This window comes from Oncorhynchus gorbuscha, linkage group LG03, assembly GCF_021184085.1.
Source record: "Oncorhynchus gorbuscha isolate QuinsamMale2020 ecotype Even-year linkage group LG03, OgorEven_v1.0, whole genome shotgun sequence".
Taxonomy (NCBI): Eukaryota; Metazoa; Chordata; class Actinopteri; order Salmoniformes; family Salmonidae; genus Oncorhynchus; species Oncorhynchus gorbuscha.
The window spans coordinates 31,774,516-31,797,245 of NC_060175.1; the positions used below are offsets into that span (position 1 = coordinate 31,774,516).

The following is a 22,730-nucleotide window of genomic DNA, read 5'->3' on the forward strand; positions in this document are numbered from 1 at the left end:
CCTTCACCCCAGTCTGTAGCAGGTGTTCATTAAGGATCTCTGTACTTTGCTCAGTTAAGGTTTGCCTCCATCCTGACTAGTCTTCCAGTGGTGACAGCATGATGCTGCCCACCACTATGCTTCACCGTAGGGATGGTATCAGGTTTCCTCCAGATGTGACGCTTGGCATTCAGGCCATATAGTTGTTGAGAATCTTGTTTCTCATGGTCTGAGAGTCATTAGGTGCATTTTGGCAAACACCAAGCGGTCTGTCATGTGCCTTTTACTGAGGAGTGGCCTCCGTCTGGCCACTCTATCATAAAGACCTGATTGGTGGAGGGCTGCAGAGATGGTTGTCCTTAAGGTATTAATTAATTGCACTAGCTACAGTGCATTTGAAAAGTATTCAGACCCCTTTACTTTTTTCACATTTTGTTAGGTTAGAGCCTTATTCTGAAATGGATTAAATCTGAATACATTCCAAATGAACTGTATATACACTCAATCTCTCATCATTGAAAGCAAGCTTGCGAGCTAATTAAAACATAATTATGTTTTGCCCTTACAACTTTAGCTGAACTGTAGTTTGCACGTTTTGATATGACTTTGGAACATTTTGTATTACATAGGCCAGCAAGCACACACTCGCGTTGACAGCTCGGTTACTGTAGAGACACATTGCAGTTTTGGAGACAGCTTTGCAGTTTTGGAGACGTGTTTGGTAACACAAAAGCAGTAAGTAGCATTAGCTAGTACTGGTAAATCAAGTATTCAACACCTTTGTTTTGGCAAGCTTAAATAAATTCAGGAGTAAAAATGTGCTTAGCAAGTCACCTAATGATAATAGTGTTAGTCATTTTAAAAAATCATGTCAATCTCATCTCTTTACCCCACGCATACAATTATCTGTAAGGTCCCTCAGTCGAACAGTGAATTTCAAACCGAATCAACCACAAAGGCAAGGGAGATTTTCCAAAAACGTAGACATGTTATCCCTTTGAGCATGGTGAAGTCATTAATTACACAATGGATGGTGTATCAATACACCAAGTATTTAATCCTACAAAGGTACAGGCATCCTTCCCAAATCAGTAGCCGGAGAGGAAGGAAACTGCTCAAGGTTTTCACCATGAGGCCAATTGTGACTTTAAAACAGTTAGCATTTAACGGCTGTTATAGGAGAAAACTGAGGATGGATCAACAACATTGTAGTTACTCCACAATACTAATCTAATTTACATTGTGAAAAGAAAGATGCCTGTACAGAATAAAAAATATTCCAAAACAAGCATCCTAATTGCAACAAGGCACTAAAGTAATACTGCAAAAATGTGGCAAAGCAATTAACAATTTTGTCCAAAATACAAAATGTTTTACAGTATGTTTGGGGCAAATCCAATACAACACATTACTGAGTATCACTCGCCATGTTTTCAAGCATAGCGGTGGCTGCATCATGTTATGTGAAGGCCTGTAATCGTTAAGAACTGGAGTTTCTCAGAATAAAAAAGTAACCGAGTGGGAGATGAATTCACCTTTCAGCAGGACAATAACCGAAAACACAAGGTCAAATATACACTGGAGTTGCTTACCAAGATGACATTGAATGTTGCTGAGAGGCCTAGTTACAGTTTTGACTAAAATCACCTTGAAACTCTATGGCAAGACCTGAAAATGGCTGTCTAGCAATTATCAACAACCAACTTGACAGACCTTGAATAATTTAAGAGTAATGTGAAAATATTGTACAATCCAGGTGTACAAAGCTCTTAGACTTACCCAGAGACTCACAGCTGTAATCGCTGCCAAAGGTGATTCTAACATGTATTGACCCAGGGGTGTGAATAATTGTGTAAATTAGATATTTCTGTAATTAATTTAATACACTTGCTAAAATTTCGAAAAACATGTTTTCACTTTGTCATTACGGGGTAGTGTTTGTAAATGGGTAAAACAAATCCATTTTGAATTTGGACTTTAACAAAACAAAATGTGGAATAAGTCCAGGGGTATGAATACTTCCTGAAGGAACTACACCGCACAGTCACCTATACTATAGCTAGCTAGCAAGCCAAACATGTATATAGTTAGTGACCCATAGGCCAACTCTTGCAGCTACTTTAGCGCTGCCGTGCATAACGTCTCCAGAAACGACGATGTATCACAGCCGTGTTGACATTTCACGTCTTCATCCACTTTTGATGTCACTAATGTTAGCTAGGTGATGCGCCTCGTTCAGTTGACGTGTGCCTTGCCGGGCTGCTTACTATAGCCAAGTGAACGAAATTAGCTCATAATAATATTAGCTATTTTCTTACTCACCATTTCACCGTCAGCTCATTCAACAGCTCCAGATCGAACGAAGTGCATTTGCAGACAGCAGTAAGCAGTAGTAACTACCAGGTTGTAGACAGAAAGTAATGAGCCCGCACATGTACATGTTTTGCAGGTGGTTCCAAATGAACTAAAGCATCCCTCGTCAGATATAATTATAATCTTATAATGAAACACACGGCATGATACACACGATCCAATATATTACGCATAGACTAAAACAATGATTTATTGACTTAAATCGTTGTGCAATATCAGGGGTAAACTATGGGCATCATCTTTCAGCTGAAAAAGTGGATTATTTTAGCTGGTGTGGGCATTTAATCCTACTTTATGATTAGGGGTAGGTATGAGCCAACACCTCATTTGGCCGCCTTTCGTTCCAGTACTCTGCTGCCTGCGACTGGAACGAATTGCAAAAATTGCTTTAGTTGGAGACTTGTATCTCCCTCACCAACTTCAAACATCTGCTATCTGATCAGCTAACCGATCGCTGCAGCTGTACATAGTCTATCGGTAAATAGCCCACCCAATTTTACCTACCTCATCCCCATACTGTTTTTATTTATTTACTTTTCTGCTCTTTTGCACACCAATATCTCAACCTCTACATTACATTACCATCTGATCATTTATCACTCCAGTGTTAATCTGCAAAATTGTAACTATTCCGCTACCTCCTCATGCCTTTTGCACACAATGTATATAGACTCTTTTTTTTCTACTGTGTTATTGACTTGTTAATTGTTTACTCTATGTTGTCTGTTCACACTGCTATGCTTTATCTTGGCCAGGTCGCAGTTGCAAATGAGAACTTGTTCTCAACTAGCCTACCTGGTTAAATAAAGGTGAAATAAAATTAAAAGAAATAAAAGGTGAGCATTTAATCCTACTTTAGGATTAGGGATAGGTGAGCATTTTAATCCTAGTTTAGGATTAGGGGTAGGTGAGCATTTTAATTCTACTTTAGGATTAGGGGTAGGTGAGCATTTTAATCCTACTTTAGGATTAGGGGTAGGTGAGCATTTTAATCCTACTTTAGGATTAGGGGTAGGTGAGCATTTTAATCCTACTTTAGGTTTAGGGGTGGGTGAGCATTTAATCCTACTTTAGGATTAGGGGTAGGTGAGCATTTTAATCCTACTTTAGGATTAGGGGTAGGTGAGCATTTTAAATCCTACTTTAGGATTAGGGGTAGGTGAGCATTTTAAATCCTACTTTAGGATTAGGGGTAGGTGAGCATTTTAATCCTACTTTAGGATTAGGGGTAGGTGAGCATTTTAATCCTACTTTAGGATTAGGGGTAGGTGAGCATTTTAATCCTACTTTAGGATTAGGGGTAGGTGAGCATTTAATCCTACTTTAGGATTAGGGGTAGGTGAGCATTTTTAGGACTTTTAACCACATATGGAAATGTTCATTTTCACACATGTAGACACACACGGGTGTGGTGCTGTGGAGGTAAGGAATATGCGGTTGAAAAGTGGCCGAATTGCCCTTTAAGATGAATGCACTAACTGTACGTTGCTCTGGACAAGAGCATCTGCTAAATGACTCAAATGTATTTTAGGTTTTGTATGGACCCCACAAAGAATAGCTGCTGCATGTGCAACAGCTAATTCGGGCTCCTAATAAACAAAAGATTTAAAACCAGCTGGCAGTATAATACTCGAACACTACTGTGTTAGAGTAGTGGAGGACTACAAAATGTTAACTGCCTGGCACTCTTTTGATATCCATCTCAAGATTCCTTGCTCTCACTATACTCAGACAGATAGTTGTCTCTCATGTATGTGTGTGTGTGATTAGGTAGCTGCGAGGGCCACTGTCTGAACAGAGGCACTTGTCTGCAGAGTGCCAGCGGGGCGCGCCAGTGTCGCTGTCTATCCCAGTTCAGCGGCAGCACCTGCGAGGTGGACAAGTGTCACTACTGCCGTGACGGCAAGTGTATCCCCACCAACTCCTTCCAGCCCACAGGAGAGGTCACCTGCATGTAAGTGTCTCACACACACACACACACACACACACACACACACACACACACACACACACACACACACACACACACACACACACACACACACACACACACACACACACACACACACACGTCCTCCTAACCTATTGTTACCTGTGTGTGTCCTGAAGCTGCACAAATGGCAGAGTCCAGCTCAGCTGCTACACATGTGATGAATACTGTGCTAATGGACAATGCTCTGTCAACCCACACACACACCTACCAGAGTGCAAGTAAGTTCTCTCTCTTTCTATCTCGCACTCTCTCACATACATATATTATAGTAACCCTGGTTACTGTGCGTTTACATCTTTCTGTGTCTATCTCTCTCCCCCAGGTGTTCTGCAGGCTGGGTGGGGCATCGCTGTGAGGTGGTGGCCTCTAGTGTAGACTCCTCAAAGTCTGGTGGACGTAAGTAAACTGTCCTCAACTTTTCTGAAGGTTTGTAAAAAGAAGATCTGCTGCTCTACATTTTACACATATTATTGTGGCTGCACATCGACTTGACGCTACCTGAAGTCTCCTGCCCAACTGTGTATGTATACTGTTTCTGTGTATCCATGTGCAGGTGCTGCCTCCATAGTGATCCCACTGTTGATGCTGCTGTTGTTGGTTATGTTGGTGGGAGGAGCTGTGTTCTGGTACAGGAGGAGGATGAGTGGGTGAGGAACGTTACACTAGACAATACAACACCGGGGCACTAGCGGAACACTGGGACAATATCTACCTTAACCCCCTATCAAGCTCTCTCTTCTTCTCAGGCTGTCTTTAATGCTGCTTCTTCCGGTCTCTGCACTTTCTCTCTTCCCTCCCTCGCTCTCTCCTAAGATGACCACATGTCTCGGATTGTGCGTCCCACAATCAAACAATCATGTCTCATATTTTATTAACAATTTAAAGCACCACTTCTTTACACAAAAAGTTAGATTTGTCCTGTAAGTCAGACTTCCTATTAATTTCAGAATTGACATTCCTCGGATGGGGCCACAGTGTCTCCTGTCCCCGCCTCCAGTATTTATGCTGCAGTAGTTTGTGTCGGGGGGCTAGGGTCAGTTTATTATATCTGGAGTACTTCTCCTGTCCTATTCGGTGTCCTGTGTGAATCTAAGTGTGCGTTCTCTAATTCTCTCCTTCTTTCTTTCTCTCTCTCTGAGGACCTGAGCCCTAGGACCATGCCCCAGGACTACCTGACATGATGACTCCTTGCTGTCCCCAGTCCACCTTGCCATGCTGCTGCTCCAGTTTCAACTGACCTGAGCCCTAGGACCATGCCCCAGGACTACCTGACATGACTCCTTGCTGTCCCCAGTCCACCTGGCCATGCTGCTGCTCCAGTTTCAACTGTTCTGCCTTACTATTATTCGACCATGCTGGTCATTTATGAACATTTGAACATCTTGGCCATGTTCTGTTATAATCTCCACCCGGCACAGCCAGAAGAGGACGGGCCACCCCACATATGCTCTCTCTAATTCTCTCTTTCTTTCTCTCTCTCGGAGGACCTGAGCCCTAGGACCGTGCCCCAGGACTACCTGACATGATGACTCCTTGCTGTCCCCGGTCCACCTGACTGTGCTGCTGCTCCAGTTTCAACTGTTCTGCCTTGTTATTATTCGACCATGCTGGTCATTTATGAACATTTGAACATATTGGCCATGTTCTGTTATAATCTCCACCCGGCACAGCCAGAAGAGGACTGGCCACCCCACATAGCCTGGTTCCTCTCTAGGTTTCTTCCTAGGTTTTGGCCTTTCTAGGGAGTTTTTCCTAGCCACCGTGCTTCTACACCTGCATTGCTTGCTATTTGGGGTTTTAGGCTGGGTTTCTGTACAGCACTTTGAGATATCAGCTGATGTACGAAGGGCTATATAAATTGATTTGATTTGAATCTGTATCTTTTGCAGTCACATTGCGCTTATGACAAGATATATATATATATATATATATATCATAAGTATATATCTCATAAGTATGTGGTACTGGTGATGTTAAACACTTCTCCAATCGTTGATGAGATTGAATATTCTGACTGCACAGATGTAAATAGCCGTATTAGACTGAAAGATAAGGCCATTTCATCAAACTTGTAAAGCTTATTAGTTGCTCATTCAACATATTTGCTGGTACTTCACTCAATCCTGTTTTTAAAAGTCTCCCTTCCGAACTGTTTTACATTCCCTGAGACCAACCACAAATGTTTACTTGGCCAAATATTCCCAGATTTGTACAGCCACACATGTGGTCTCTCGTTTCTGCATCACAAAATAAGGGTGCTCACTCGGCAAAAGAGTAGGCTTTGTGCGCTTCATTTAGCTTGCTTGGAGCGCTGCCAAGAACATGTATTCATGTAGGCTACACTGTACCGCAAACTCATCCCCTTGTCCCGCATTTTAGTATTTTAAATGTGGTTACCCACCCCCCACCGCTCTCTGCTGTGAGTAACTGCATCTCTTCTGTTCCTCAGGTCTGGGCAGGCCGGGCAAGTCCTTCTCCAGACCCTCGCGGTAACGGTTGCCACGTTACGCTTTCCATCCACTCTCACTCAATATGGCATCCCATCTCTCGCTTCATCATTCTCTTTTGCTGTGCAGTGTATAGTCCTGTGGTCAATGTCATTCTCTGTTGTGCCTAAGGGGTCATGACCCTCTCGTTCAGCTTGCCCCTCCCTCTCCTGATCTAAATACCTGTTCAGGACTGGTCTACCCTCTCCAAAACACCTACTATAGTTCTAGGGGTTTAACAGGAATTATCTATTGAAGAGGAATGAAACCCCACCTCTTTAAGGAATACCTAGGATAGGATAAGTAATCCTTCTCACCCCCCCTTTAAGATTTAGATGCACTATTGTAAAGTGACTGTTCTACTGGATGTCATAAGGTGAATGCACCAATTTGTAAGTCGCTCTGGATAAGAGCGTCTGCTAAATGACTTAAATGTAAATGTACTTCTCTTCATTCTTCAAGTCCATGGATTAAACCAATATGGTAATGCTCAAAACTGACAACAAGGTGGATTTCTGTCCAAGACATCGATAGATTTGACCTTGCTTGTGTCTTTGAAGTAGGCATTCAGTAGTACCACTTACAGGGTGTGTGTGTAATGTTGGCTTACTTGATACTGTTACATACCCCTCTCCAGGACCAGTGTGTCCTGTAGTATATACTAGCTAGGTGAATGCTGGATTTGCTTCCTGGGTTACCGTGACAGTGATGTGAGCCCTGACCCTCGTGATGTGGCCATGTCGCTACCCGCGCTGTGTGGACGTACTCAGGACCCGTTCGTGTCTAAGGGATCATGTCCTTTCACCTCTGTATCTGCAGGGCCAAGGGCTTCCAGCACCAGAGGATGACTAACGGGGCCATGAATGTAGAGATAGGAAACCCAGCGTACAAGATCTACGAGGGTGAGCCAGACGACGATGCCGGGGATCTTCTAGACTCAGACTTCACACTGGACCCAGACAAGGTAAACAAGGTACTACAAAGTAATACAAGCAAGCACACACACTTGCACCATGTCACACATACCTGCACAAGCAAACAGACACAGATGAGGCAACATACAAACACAGACCTACTACCATGTATTTAGTTGATCTAATGGTCCTCCCTGGCCTCTTCCCCAGCCCACCAACTTCACCAACCCAGTGTACGCCACCCTGTACATGGGAGCCCACAACAGCCGCAACTCCCTGGCCAGCACAGATGAGAAGAAGGAGCTTCTGTCACGGGGGGGGATGAGGAGCCTCTGGTGGACCCGCTAGCATAAACTTTCTATTAGCCTGGGGCGTAACATTCCAAACACACCCCTCTTTTTGCCTTTTGAAAGAAAAACAGAAAGAAAATAAACAGAAAAGGCGTGCACACTGTATAAATTGTACAAAAATCAACCTTTTTGTATGTGATTGCAGTATTATATTTAGTCCTTTTACGATTCCTCTGGTCAAAAAGGAACAAAAACATTTTATAGAATACATTTTTTATTTACTATTTTTGTCCCTTTACCTAAATAGCCACTACCTCTGTGCACAAGGAAATAGAAGAGAAAAAAACTATTTGAAGAAGAAAAACATAATTGGAGTATTTTGTTTTGTATTAATTGTATAGAGAAATTTTTTTGTGTTAATTTTGAGCAGGGGAAGGCGAACTCTGTTTTTTAAGTCGGTACCAATGTTCTCTTGATGACAGTTTTGTCTGCTGGGGTGTAAGACAGGAATAATACAGTACGATTTGTGTACAGCACGTGTAAAATGTCAATACCGGATGGCAATTTATTTCCATATTATTTTCTCAGAAAACTATGTTAATGAAATTGTTTTCTTTCTTGCACAGACAATGTTCTATGGTGTATATACCGTAACTGTAACGCAGGTCAATATATGTTTGTTTCTATCCTTAAGGTGTGTAGGGCTCATGTGATGTTAAAATAGCGTAATCCAAGTGTTGTTGAAGCGACTGAGAATGAGTGACTGACTGATTACTGGTGAGATGTGATGATTATGACGAGGTTGAAGATTCCAGGCTTGGGAATGCGTCCATATAGTGGGCTGTGGGTGTGCCCAGTTTCCATGTCACGGCAGGTCAGAGGATGCTAACGATGGGACGGACCAGGTATACTGTGAGAAGATGTGTGACATCTTCGCTGAGAAGGTCACCAATCTGCACCCCTTCAGTGGACTGTGGTGCCAGAGGACAAGTGTCTTAGTTACAGCTGTGTGGATGGACATAGGAGATGGGATAACTAATGGTCTACGGTATGTTTGTTTTTCGCAGCATTTCCTCATGTGGTTTATGTAAGGGCTTGACTGTCCTTCTGGCCCTGTCAGACATCAGTACAGATGAATCCTTCTAACCTGAGAAAATGAGTTTTGTGCTTTAATGGTTTTGTAACAGCTCTATCTGAAGGGCAGCCATTTCTTTATTTTTGACTGTTACGTAGCATTTCCCTCCACTGTTCTACCTTTAGCCGTTTCTGATCATCTGTCTTTTTGTACCTTGCTGCTAACGCTGCCGTTTTGGTTGCCCTGACGTGTCGGTTGCCTTGACGTGTCTAAGCTCAGCCACTTTCCCAAAATGCTGCTTCTGTCAGGTGATCAGACATATTTTAATGCATGTGAGAAAAGGCAAACAAATGTTCAAGTAACTAGAATAACAAATCCATATTTTGCTTACTTGTCAGCAAGTGTTATTTTTTTTATTTATGCGGTTGCATTTTTTTAATTGAAAGGAGATACAAGTACAATCATTTTACTTTAAAGAACATTTTTGCAAAATCATACATGCATTCTTGGATTTAAGTTGTTTTTGATTAGTCCTTGTTTTATGAGAAATTACACATAGCTTTTATAGTACAAAATGCATGGAGGCTCAAACTTTATTCTGGAAAGATAATGTTTGTTTTTGGTAAGAGTACTTTCAAGCTAAAGAACAGATTGTTATAAATACAATTTTAAAAACTGTACAGAAAACAATCACCTGGATTTGTGTTCTTTTATTGCCTTTTATGTTGTCATTTTATTTCGAGTTCGATGTTACATCGTTTGGTCACTTCTGTGGTTGTGTTTTCATATCTAGCTGGACTGGACTAGAGTTTGCATATTGTGGAGGATACAACAATTAATACCAAATTCACCACAAATATAAACAAATGTGAGATCAGTCTTAAATGAACTTTTTATTGTCATTACCAATCATCAAACAAAATTCCACACAAACTTGAGTTAATCACACAAGAACACATTTATTGGGCCTTAAGTGAGCAAGTGGATCTGTTTATCTAATAATGAGATCACCAACTGATAATTATAATATGTTGAGGTTGATTTGAAATCTGAATGTTACCATTCTGTTTAAAAGCACTGACATAATCAAACAAGAGGAATGTTCCATATTTCGTCATAGCTCACACATTAGCCTAGATCCAAGCATCTAAAATAAAAATAATACCAGTATACCAATCAGAACTAAATCCCTCAAAAGCTGACATTTGTTTAGACAAATGGCTTCATAAAACAAAGAATCTTAACCAAAAAGGTCCCTGACACCCAAAAACATTTTCCAAGAGACTCTTGTACTGTAGTATTGTCACAACCCAGAGAGGGAACAGTGATATATATGGCAAACAAACATCTTGATTCCGTAGTATAGCTTTCCCCTCTGTATACTTTTAAAGTATGCAGCTTCGAATCTCAACTGAACTAGTCTTCTGTTCTATTTCCAAAAATGTCTTCATTTGATGCCTTTGGCTTTCAGCTCATCCTTCACTCTGCTCAGGTAGTCATGGTCAGGATAGCCGAAACTGGGCAAACACAAAGCACATACAAATTTGAATTAACCACATTCTCCAATTATTTCTGAGCTTGCTTCTGGTTTAAATCTCATGAGGGATCAATGTTGTTCCCCCAGACAAGGTGGTAGTAGTAGACACTTGACCTGAATTTAGTCAATGCAAAATATACAAAAAACATTTATACATGACATAAGAAATGTTAACTATGTTAGTCACTAGAGGCATACAGAAGTTTATTCATATCTATAGTCTTAGATGGTGTACTTTTGTGCCCCTCCTCCGATGTTGGTTTTGTGGTGAATGTCATTCCAGGTCACTACGTTTTCTGCCCCAGTGGTTCTGGAGACCCCAACTGTGAAAATCAGCCTCTGATTAAATGCTTTCTTCAGCAGTTTCAGGACCTCATTCCCCTCAATGTTATTGGGTAGATAAGCCCTTCTTTGGGTCCCATAGAAGTGCTTTCCAGGGTTGGGATGTTTCTTCTGAAAACAGACAATGTAAACAAAAACTAATAGCAAAGGCAACAAATGGCTGTGTAAATATAAAACACTGCAGTGGAAATTGGGAGCTAATGTATTGTCAACTTTTACATTTACAGTATAATGAAGAACCTGAGGCTTTTACCGTCTGTTTTCCATCTGGAATATCATAGTTGATAACTATCGTGTCACATTGAGTGAATCCAGGTAGGTTGATGTAAGCAATAGTGAATGTCATTGTTCCATCAGGCTGGTCTCCCTCCACCTTCCCGTACACATCCTTACACACAGGACAGCTGGGGCCCATGGATTCCACTGATCGCCTCAGACACTCTTTACAAAACTCATGGGTGCACGACAACTTCTCCTTGTTGGTAAATATATCCATGCATATGGGGCATGTCGCTTCTCCAGCTGCTCCCACCTCAGCTGCTCCAGTGTTGAAGTCTTCAGGATACACAATCCTCTGCTTGTCTTCCTCTTTAAACACAGGCCCACCCAGCTTCTCTTCAAGCTCTTTGACAGCAGGGCCTAAATGTTCCGGTAGACCAATCAGCCTCCAGGAACCGTATTTTTCTCCTGCCCCAACATATTGGTGTCGAGAGCGGATCTTCTCCAGCATATCCCCCACGGTCCCTGCCTGGGTAGTGTCTAGCAGATAGCAGCTCATTGTTGACGTGGCAACCTTCTGGTAGAGGTGCATGAGAGCTCTGATGGCGTGGCTTTCCAGAGAGGCAGTGTGTTGGGACTTGATAGATCTGGTTGTCACTCTGACCTTCCCCTGAAAGGGATTATTCATGAAAACTACTCCAAATTTATTTTGGATTGCTTTTATTTGTTCATCAAATACTTTTTGAATCAGCTCCCAGTGGGCTGGGTCCATGGACAGCCCACTTGACACCAGTGGGTCTTTGATGTCAAGCACAATCTTCTGTGGAATCTCTGTAGATCTCCTTCCAGATCCAAAGGCCTCATCTGTGGAGCTGTGATCCATTCCGAAGGTCTTCACTGTTGAGCTGTGGCCCACCCCAAAAGCCTTCCTGACTGCTACCATGCTCTGCTTCGGCCCAAACACATTGCAACTGTTGGCGGACACATTCAGCACCAGCCTGGACTCATTCTGGATGTTCTTCAGCGTATTCTGGAGGTCTTCTAGATTCATGTGTGGCAGATGTGCGGAGATGCTGTGAAAATCACCTGCACACTTCTGGAAGAGGTCAATTAACTCCTGGTTGGCTTCGGGCAGCAGACAATCTCTGCCTGTTTTCTCTGAATCTTCTTTGATGGACACCTTCACATCTGCATTGATTTTGACTCCATTTCTTTTCTCTATGTCCTCCATCTCCTTCTGGTAGGCCTGGTTAATGTACCCAAAGAGGTTCAGTGGGACTGGAAAGCTCATTTCTGTTTGCCCAGGAGCTTCATGGGTGTTCATTCCCTTGTGAGTCATGCTTGGTGTCGCTGCTAAACCATTCCAATCACCCGCTGACCTAGCCTCAGCTTCCTTGATGACCTTGTTCACCTCTCTTTGGAACTTCTCCACTTCCTCAAAGTTCCCAGTAAAGTTCAGTAAGTGATAAGTGTGGTACTGACTGAACCTGGTCTGAAGGGCAACTTGTGCTTCATGTGGGATGCCACTGAGATCAATGATAGTATTTACAGTCATTGGGAGTTTGACCTAGTGGGAAAATATCACATTTAAAAAGATTTACATATCTTACAACTATACTTTTTATATTATAGTTGATTTTGAAAATGCAATCAAATAATCAAACATTTACAAAAGCAAAGCCAATTACATCCTGTGGAGTGTGTGATGTTGGAGGAGAACCATCCATTGAGCTAGGTTTGAAGTCTGATTGGTTCCAGGATGTAGATGGTGCAGTCTTGTGAAACTGCACAGTAGCGATTGTCTTGGCCTGGTCTTTGAAGGTCATCTGTGTTGCCCTCTGATTCAGAAGTACTTTTAGATCTTCAATAGGGCAGATTAATATATTAAGATTAACATTAAAAATCAAAAAAGGATTTAAGATAACAGAATAACTGTAACCAAATCAAACATGCTGACCTATTTAATAAAATATTAGTTCCCAGATAAAAGCATGCATTTGAGAATTCACTCTGCAACACAATGTACTGTTGATGTGAATATTTTCTTCTTAGCAGCAACACCATTGCTTGTTTATCCTCAACATTTAAAATTGGTACTAGGTATTTTTGTAATGAACTAAACATTTGACTCAATCATTCTCACCTGTTGAGGGAGTTATCTTGACCTCAGTCCATGACTCATTGTAATAAAGACCTTTCAAGGTACAATCTGTAGTCTTATCAGCAAAGGCTTTATTGAGCCATGACTGGAGAGTTTTCTCTAGTATAGATTCCCATTTTGGTGGAAGATCTTTCCTAGGCCACTTCACAGTGACGTAGACTGTAGCCTCATCTGGAGATGCTGATGGCTGCGTTCTCTCTTCAACCTTAGCTTGATTCAGATCCTGAAAAAAATGTCTGAGCATAAATATGGTTGTTGACGCAACAGTTTATTCAGTCCTACAGTGGACCTGTAGTTTAGTAATTGAGTTTCATAGCGGATCTGAGCCAGATTTTAAAAAGTTATTTAAAAAAATAATAATAATAATTTTATATATATATTTTTTTCTTCTCCTTCTCCAGCAGGAGCATCCACACTCACCTCATTTCCCTCAATATCCTCCTTTGCCCGATACAGATCTGTGCTCTGAAAAAAATAAGAGATTAAATATGATTTGGACCTAACAATCAATTTCAACTCCATTTGGACAACAAAGTCTTAAAAGGTGAGCTGTAGAAAGCATAGCTCTGATCGCTACCTCTGTCATCAGAGCTTTAGAAAAAACATTTCATAAAAAAGAATGATTATTCTTTAACATGTACTTTACTATATAACATCTTACATGTCATTCAGATATTTAAAAATATATTGTCAACTTGTGGTGTTAACCTGGGGTGGTGTATCCAGTCCTTCTTCAGATTCATCATCTGTCAAATACAGGCCCTGAAAGAATAACTGGACATCAGTATGATGTTGATCTTACCCTAACTTGAATTGTGATTGGTTTTGGGAACTTCATGAAACAGCATTGGATAGTCTATGCAAACAGGTATGATAAAGATAAGATCGCCTGAGTCAGACTAGTTGACATGATCATAATTACACTGTTTACTCCTTACATTTTGCTTATCAGTCAAAACAGTCCTTTGGGTGTGAGTGCTAGGACATGAATGTGGCTGTGTTACTATCACTGGCTCCCCACTTGTTCCTGAAGAATAGGTCTAAAAGAGATAGGAGGGGGTTCATATTTTCACTCATCACAGAATAGCACATTTCATAATTGTAGTCTTAAATTATTCCACATAAGAAAAACAATACCTACCCTATCACCTCTCCCATGAGGGCTCGGACACTTCCATTGTGGATAGTGCGGTGCTCTGGCAGCCAAGGCTGGGTCAGGCTGCAAGAGAAGAGCGAGAGGTGTACGGGTTGTAGATTTTCACATACAGTGCCATTTACGTTGTGCAGTTTCTCTTCCTGAAGAAATGTGGTTCTCATATCGAATTCAAACACAAGCAAACTACTGTTGTTTGGTTCGTCTAGTTCCACATATGTTTTACCTAAAAGGTGGCTAAGTAACATTTAAGTATACCCTCTCATGAATAGCTTTATATTTACATACATTTTTAAAGAATGCGGAGGGCTCCGTATAGACATGATTGGTTGACGGTAGGTGGGAGCGGAAGGTCCTGTATAAACACGAACTCACTTCCTTGACCACGACCTTTACAACAACTCTGCTCTGAGCAGCACAAGAAGTATGAATGCCCTGACTTCTGTCGAGGCTGTATTGCGGTAAATGCTGTACGGCCACTGCAGACATCGGATTGACCATGCAGAGCCTTTAATAACAGCTCTTAGCCATGGTATACTGAAAAAAAAAAAAAAATATAAAGGCAAAATGTAATGTGTTGTTGGTCCCATGTTCATGAGCTGAAATAAAACATGAAATGTTCATATGAACAAAAAGCTTATTTCTCTCAAATGTTTTGCACAAATTTGTTTACATCTCTGTTAGTGTGCATTTCTCCTTTGCCAAGATACTCCATCCACCTGACAGGTGTAGCATATCAAGAAGCTTATTAAATAGCATGATCCCAGGTGAACCTTGTGTTGGGGACAAAAGGCCAGTCTAAAATGTGCAGGTTTGTCACAACACAATGCCACAGATGTGTCAAGTTTTGAGGGAGTGTGCAATTGGTATGCTAACTGTGGGTATGCCCACCAGAGCTTTTGCCAGATAATTTAATGTTAATTTCTCTACCATAAGCCGCCTCTGTCGCCATCCCAGGACCTCCATATCTGTCTTCTTCACCTGCGGGATCGTCTGAGACCAGTCACCCAGACAGCTGATAAAACTGAGGAGTATTTCTGTCTCTAATAAAGCCCTTTTGTAGGGCTCCCTAGTGTGTGGACATGGCTCCGAAGCGGACAGGGGTATGCCCTCCTTGCCCACCCATGGCTGCGCCCCTGCCCCTCCTTCTTCAGGCAGAAGTTTGCATCCTGTAGCTCCAACTCCAAAAAGTTCTGGGACACTGAAGTCCGTGGAGAACAAGAGCACCTCCTCCCAGTCTCCACCGATAAATCCATGATTGTCGAAAACTTCAATAAGCACTTCTCAACGGCTGGCCATGCCTTCCGCCTGGCTACTCCAACCTCGGCCAACAGCTCTGCCCCCCCCGCAGCTCCTCGCCCAAGCCTCTCCAGGTTCTCCTTTACCCAAATCCAGATAGCAGATGTTCTGAAAGAGCTGCAAAACCTGGACCCGTACAAATCAGCTGGGCTTGACAATCTGGACCCTCTATTTCTGAAACTATCTGCCGCCATTGTCGCAACCCCTATTACCAGCCTGTTCAACCTCTCTTTCATATCGTCTGAGATCCCCAAGGATTGGAAAGCTGCCGCAGTCATCCCCCTCTTCAAAGGGGGAGACACCCTGGACCCAAACTGTTATAGACCTATATCCATCCTGCCCTCCCTATTTAAGGTCTTCGAAAGCCAAGTCAACAAACAGGTCACTGACCATCTCGAATCCCACCGTACCTTCTCCGCTGTGCAATCTGGTTTACGAGCCGGTCACGGGTGCACCTCAGCTACACTCAAGGTACTAAACGATATCATAACCGCCATCGATAAAAGACAGTACTGTGCAGCCGTCTTCATCGACCTCGCCAAGGCTTTCGACTCTGTCAATCACGATATTCTTATCGGCAGACTCAATAGCCTCGGTTTTTCGGATGACTGCCTTGCCTGGTTCACCAATTACTTTGCAGACAGAGTTCAGTGTGTCAAATCGGATGGCATGCTGTCCGGTCCTCTGGCAGTCTCTATGGGGGTGCCACAGGGTTCAATTCTCGGGCCAACTCTTCTCTGTATATATCAATGATGTTGCTCTTGCTGCGGGCGATTCCCTGATCCACCTCTACGCAGACGACGCCATTCTATATACTTTCGGCCCGTCATTGGACACTGTGCTATCTAACCTCCAAACGAGCTTCAATGCCATACAGCACTCCTTCCGTGGCCTCCAACTGCTCTTAAACGCGAGTAAAACCAAATGCATGCTTTTCAACCGATCACTGCCTGCACCCGCATGCCCGACTAGCATCACCACCCTGGATGGTTCCGACCTTGAATATGTGGACATCTATAAGTACCTAGGTGTCTGGCTAGACTGCAAACTCTCCTTCCAGACTCACATCAAACATCTCCAATCGAAAATCAAATCAAGAGTCGGCTTTCTATTCCGCAACAAAGCCTCCTTCACTCACGCCGCCAAGCTTACCCTAGTAAAACTGACTATCCTACCGATCCTCGACTTCGGCGATGTCATCTACAAAATGGCTTCCAACACTCTACTCAGCAAACTGGATGCAGTCTATCACAGTGCCATCCGTTTTGTCACTAAAGCACCTTATACCACCCACCACTGCGACTTGTATGCTCTAGTCGGCTGGCCCTCACTACATATTCGTCGCCAGACCCACTGGCTCCAGGTCATCTACAAGTCCATGCTAGGTAAAGCTCCTCCTTATCTCAGTTCACTGGTCACGATGGCAACACCCATCCGTAGCACGCGCTCCAGCAGGTGTATCTCACTGATCATCCCTAAAGCCAACACCTCATTTGGCCGCCTTTTGTTCCAGTACTCTGCTGCCTGTGACTGGAACGAACTGCAAAAATCGCTGAATTTGGAGACTTATCTCCCTCACCAACTTCAAACATCCGCTATCCGAGCAGCTAACCGATCGCTGCAGCTGTACATAGTCTATTGGTAAATAGCCCACCCATTTTCACCTACCTCATTCCCATACTGTTTTTTTATTTATTTACTTTTCTGCTCTTTTGCACACATTGTATATAGACTGCCCATTTTTTTCTACTGTGTTATTGACTTGTTAATTGTTTACTCTATGTGTAACTCTGTTGTCTGTTCACACTGCTATGCTTTATTTTGGCCAGGTCGCAGTTGCAAATGAGAACTTGTTCTCAACTAGCCTACCTGGTTAAATAAAGGTGAAATATATATATATTTTTTTTTAAATGTGAAATCCATAGATTAGGGCCTAATTCATTTCAATTGACTGATTTCCTTATATGAACTGCAACTCAGTAAAATTGTTGAAATTGTTGCATGCTGTGTTTTATATTTTTGTTCAGTATATAATGGCAATACACCCACACCCCCTCGGGCCTTATTGCTTAAGTATATCCCTGGCTATCCCAGCTGCATCGTTTGATACGGTACTTAAACTATAAACCTGCCCTTGGGAATTGTCATGTGTCCATTGCTGTGATTGGTGCTCTCATGCAGATTCACTGCTACCAGTATCAGGAGAATTTACTGTCTCGAATGTTGCAAGTGCACAATTATCTGTGAAGAAAGTAAGAGGTCGTTAGTTCCCTTTGTCCTTTAAGATTAAAAGGTGGAAGGTAGCCTAGTGGTTGAGAGCATTGTGACAGTAACAGATGGCTTGAATCCCTGAGCCGACTAGACGTCAAATCTGTCAATGTGCTTTTGAGCAAGGCACTTCATCCTAAATCGCTCTGGATAAGAATGTCTACTAAGATGATACGTTTAATTAAAAACTGTTAGAAATGGAGAACTTATGTCAAACAACTTATCTATTACTGCTGTTCAATATCCAAAATAATATACCCATTATATCAAACAAGCTGCTGTTTGGCTAAAAATATGTTAATGTATAAATATTGTAGCAAATTCATATTCCAGGAACCCGGGTCCAGTGACCGTCAACCCAACGCAGTTACTCTCCAAGAGATCCAACCCTCTTGACCAGGTTGCTAGGTGTTTTTCATTACTAAGTCCCTCCCGCGCCGCGCCATCCCACTTCTGACACCAATGTAATGAATTTGGAAGTAGCCCCGACCGGGACCCTAACCCAACACCTTACATACTGACCACACTGCACTCGTTGCAAAATAAATGTACAGATACATGTTATTCAATCATTGCACCCACACTGCTCGTGTGAGTCAATGAGCATCAGTGTAGCCAGGCGCTACAATAGAACTTGGTTTTACTTGTGAAGCTTGACATGCTGCAAGTCCCACCTCTCCCATCAGTTTTTAGGAGCATATACCTACGTGGGTGATTGATAGGTGAACTGAGGTCCACAGTCCAGTTGGTGGTGGTAATGCACCTTACCGCCATATAAAGTTCAAAGAAGAAGCCTGAAGTAAGAGTTATTACTATAAACTAACTGTTACCATTTTATCTGTGGATTAATTGGAGTAGAGGACCTTGTGCATTTCAGGTAAAATAACAACCCAATGTTTATATCCCAGGAAAAATTTGCAAGCTAGCTAGCATAAATGTTTAATGCTTTTCGACCTGTCCCCAAATGAATATAGTTGGTTCAGAGTTTGTTTTCATATGTCAACCTGCATGTCCTGGTCACGTCTAGTAGGCGGACAAAATCAACATGGAGGAGAGATGCGGCCAGCATGTTATCAGTTACGCCATGAGATCTGAACCTCTTAACGAGTTTCGCTGGGTGTTGTTTTCGGTCGCTGCAATATTAAAGGTACTCGTGTATTTGTCCTCAAACCAGCCTACTCACCTCACACACTTCCATCATGTCAACGTCATTTTCTGCCATGTTGATTTAAGTCTTCTTGCGTCACCCGGTCAAACTCAGTGTGTCCTACACAGCAGAAAATAGGCCTTTGTTGGATGAATATCATCAATGCCTTTGTGCCAACTCGCGACGCCACAGAAAATAGTATCACTTTCGTTTTACAAGTTGCAACACGGCCCAAGGTTGACGATAGCTTATCTCGATTGAGTAGCCTAAAAAACTCGAGGCTACTAAATCCGAATGAATAAACCTAGTTAGAATATAACGCGTGTAGTTTTAGATTAAAACAAATGCACATCGAGAATAATACATTGTTCAATTGATTTAATTCACCGATTATTCAATTGATTAAAAAAATAAAACATTATGAACTTGTAATTGTCTATGCGTATTTTAACATTACGGCTATGCTATAGTTTATTAAATTGTTTTCGGTGCCAGGTGGGCCCGAAGTTTTGCTAAAATATTGTCTAGGTTACATACCAGGCGTGTACAACTGTCTCAGTTTTTAATGTCATCTCATTTGTAGACGTGGAAGCGAAAACGAAAGTAACGATGATTCAAGAATGCAACACTATAGCTGGCTAGACGCACTTTCCGTCAAAAGAGGGGTAGTAATCACAGCTATTGTAGCCTATGGCCCATTGTAGGGTTTAATTTGCAAAAAGTATTACTCACTGTACTGTATCCGGGGATCCAGTATGAATATCATTCGATAATTATTGAGGCATTTAATCAAACAGCCACAGTCTGAAAATCGCGTCATAAACTAGGATCTACACATGACCCATGGAGAGCAGTTTTTAGTTTTGCCTATTTCAGAATCTGGACGTTTCTGATGAGCCTATAAACTACATCAATAATTATGTATGACATAAAAACCGAGCTCTGTCCGCAGACCAATGAGCATATTGAAACGCTGGTTTTATTCCCAGTGCTGAGCTAGTAGTGTAACTGACATGTAACGTTAGTTAATGTTTCATCCCACTCGACTGATGTGAATGAATTAGCTGGAGAGCAGTTTCTAGTTTTGCCTATTTCAGAATCTGGAGCTGTTCAATCCTAAACTTACTGTGGGCTAAGTTAGGATATTATACTGAATTGAATCAAACAGACTCGGGGGTAAAATTCAACATGTTTCCACTCCATCACTGTCAATGTAAAAAGCCACACATTCCTTTTACTGACGTGGTGACGTCATATATCAGTACATTACATCAATACACGACATCCCCCTTTACTTGGATTTGAACTTCAATGTAATAATAATATATGCCATTTAGCAGACGCTTTTATCCAAAGCGACTTACAGTCATGTGTGCATACATTCTACGTATGGGTGGTCCCGGGGATCGAACCCAATGTCAACCTGACATTCACAACCACACTCATTCTTTACCTGTATAGCAACCTTTGTTGCCGAAATCTGAAATCTGTTTTATGTTGTTATTTCTGTTCTCCTAATTTTAGTTTTTTTTATGCAACCTTTATAATAATTAGCCAAGTCCGTTAAGAACACATTCTTATTTACAATGACGGCCTACCCTGGCAAAACCCTAACCTGGACAACGCTGGGCCAATTGTGCGCCGCCCTATGGGATCTACAAACTACAAATACTTGGTATCTGGTTAGACTGTAAACTCTCCTTCCAGACTCACATTAAACATCTCCAATCCAAAATGACTTACTTCATTTGCAGACTGTATATAGATTTGTCTATTGTGTTATTGACTGTACCTTTGTTTATCCCATGTTTAACTCTGTGTTGTTGCCGCACTGCTTTGCTTTATCTTGGCCAGGTTGCAGTTGTAAATGAGAATTATTCTCAACTGGCCTACCTGGTTAAATAAAGGTGAAATAGAATAAAAAATCTAAACCAGAGTCTGTAGTGACGCCTCAATCACTGTGATGCAGTGTCTTAGACCACTGTGCTACTCAGGGGCCAAATAGACTTTCCTTTTAAGCTTACTTCTAAGCAAAACAAAACATAATTGTTTTTTTTTCTTACTGTAGCAAAACATTCTGCACAAGATAATTCAAACATTGAGTCTTTGCATTTGTCCTCCTTTTTCAGTTTATACTTGTTTTCTTTACCCCTTGCAGTGTTATGCAGTGTTAACTTCTGTGGCAGTTGAATTTATCTGTGAAGCCTGACTGGCTTGGGAATCTGTGGTCTTCGTGGTGATCCATAACAGATAGTCTCTGGTTTGGATTCAATGTAATATCTCAGAGTAGGACTCTGTTCCACATTCTCTTTCAGTTGTGAGGTGTACTTTATTTGTGGATCTGGTTCCTCAATTGTATACCTCTTCCCAAATGCTTTATTCCTTGAATACCTGGCTCGGGTTGGAGATTGAACAACCACATTGTTTCCCTCTTTATTGATCACAGTGTGTGATGTCTTGTAGAAGGTTGTTGTGAACTTGTCTGTTTTGTGCTGTTTTAGGAGAACCTAATCTCCAATGTCCACGTCAGAGTGTTTGGCTCTGCAAAGGTTGTCTGCATAGATCTTGGCTTTACCTTTCTGCTCAGCATCATAGTCCCGTGTCTCCAGGTCACTCTGGGGTGTAGCTATATCTGGAAGCTTCCCCCTAATTTTCCTTTTGATAAGGAGTTCAGCTGGGCTCTTGCTCGTGGTAGAGTGATCAATGGACCTATAGACTGTCACGTAATTGCCTACCTCCCGCTTCCAGTCCAGCCCCTCAGCTAGTGCAATGCGAATCCGTTTCATGAGGGAGACATTTTGCCGCTTCACCATTTGCCTATGCCCATTGTGGCATAATTTTCCCATGCTGAATCCCATTTTCCTGGCAGAAGTTCTGGAACTGGGATAACATGTACAGTGGGCCACAATCCAATCAGATTATTAATGGTAGACCATGACGACTGAAAATAGTCTCCAGACTATCAATGACCTTTTCTGCGGTAATAGATTGCATGAGATCATATTCCTATTATCTGCTGTAATAGTCTACAACAACTAATATTGAGTGTCCAGTTGGTAGTGGAAACAATAGGTCAGTGGCGACGTCCTGCCACGGCCCATCAGGTAGCACTGTGGGTCTCCGCGGTTCTGGCACATCTGGTCGTACTACAGTCTGACAACCACGTGTCTCTCTGCAGCCTTGTCCATGCCCAGCCACCATACTTTACTCCTGAGATGTTGTTTTGTGCCTACAATGCCCAAATGTCCCTCGTGAGCTAAGGATAGAGACCTGACATAAAGTGCATGTGGCAAAACAATGGGTGTTCCTCTTAGGACTAATTGTCCAATTACACACATTTAATTTGCAATCGGTGCATATGCCTGGCATGTCTCCTAACACCCACTCTGAATAGCATTTCTCATTTCTTAGCTCTTCATCTGTAGCTGATGCTTTCTCCACTTCCCTTGTGGTCATTGCATTTGGAGTTGCGTTCACAGCCACAAATCTCACAT

The 22,730-nt window shown here is 42.1% G+C and overlaps 1 protein-coding gene and 1 pseudogene across 2 annotated transcripts; one reads left to right on the plus strand and one right to left on the minus strand.

Moving 5' to 3' along the window:
- The window catches only part of LOC124016866, a 184,846-nt pseudogene extending 175,046 nt beyond the window's left edge, over positions 1–9,800 (plus strand).
- A 179-nt stretch (positions 9,801–9,979) lies between these two features.
- On the minus strand, positions 9,980–19,961 carry LOC124031223 (E3 ubiquitin-protein ligase DTX3L-like). Of its 2 annotated transcripts, XM_046342246.1 has the most exons (11): positions 19,774–19,960; positions 19,273–19,356; positions 14,511–14,588; positions 14,308–14,409; positions 14,078–14,131; positions 13,790–13,834; positions 13,352–13,592; positions 12,897–13,069; positions 11,243–12,775; positions 10,883–11,100; positions 9,980–10,627 (listed from the first exon to the last, which is right to left on the minus strand). In XM_046342246.1, exons 2-11 carry the CDS (start codon positions 19,309–19,311, stop codon positions 10,558–10,560), a joined length of 2,553 nt encoding a protein of 850 aa, XP_046198202.1. In that variant the 5' UTR covers positions 19,312–19,356; positions 19,774–19,960; the 3' UTR covers positions 9,980–10,557. The 2 variants fall into 2 exon arrangements, with proteins under 2 accessions (XP_046198202.1, XP_046198203.1); XM_046342247.1 differs by lacking the exon at positions 14,308–14,409 and having other exon boundaries at positions 19,774–19,961.
- Between the last annotated feature and the right edge of the window lie 2,769 nt (positions 19,962–22,730).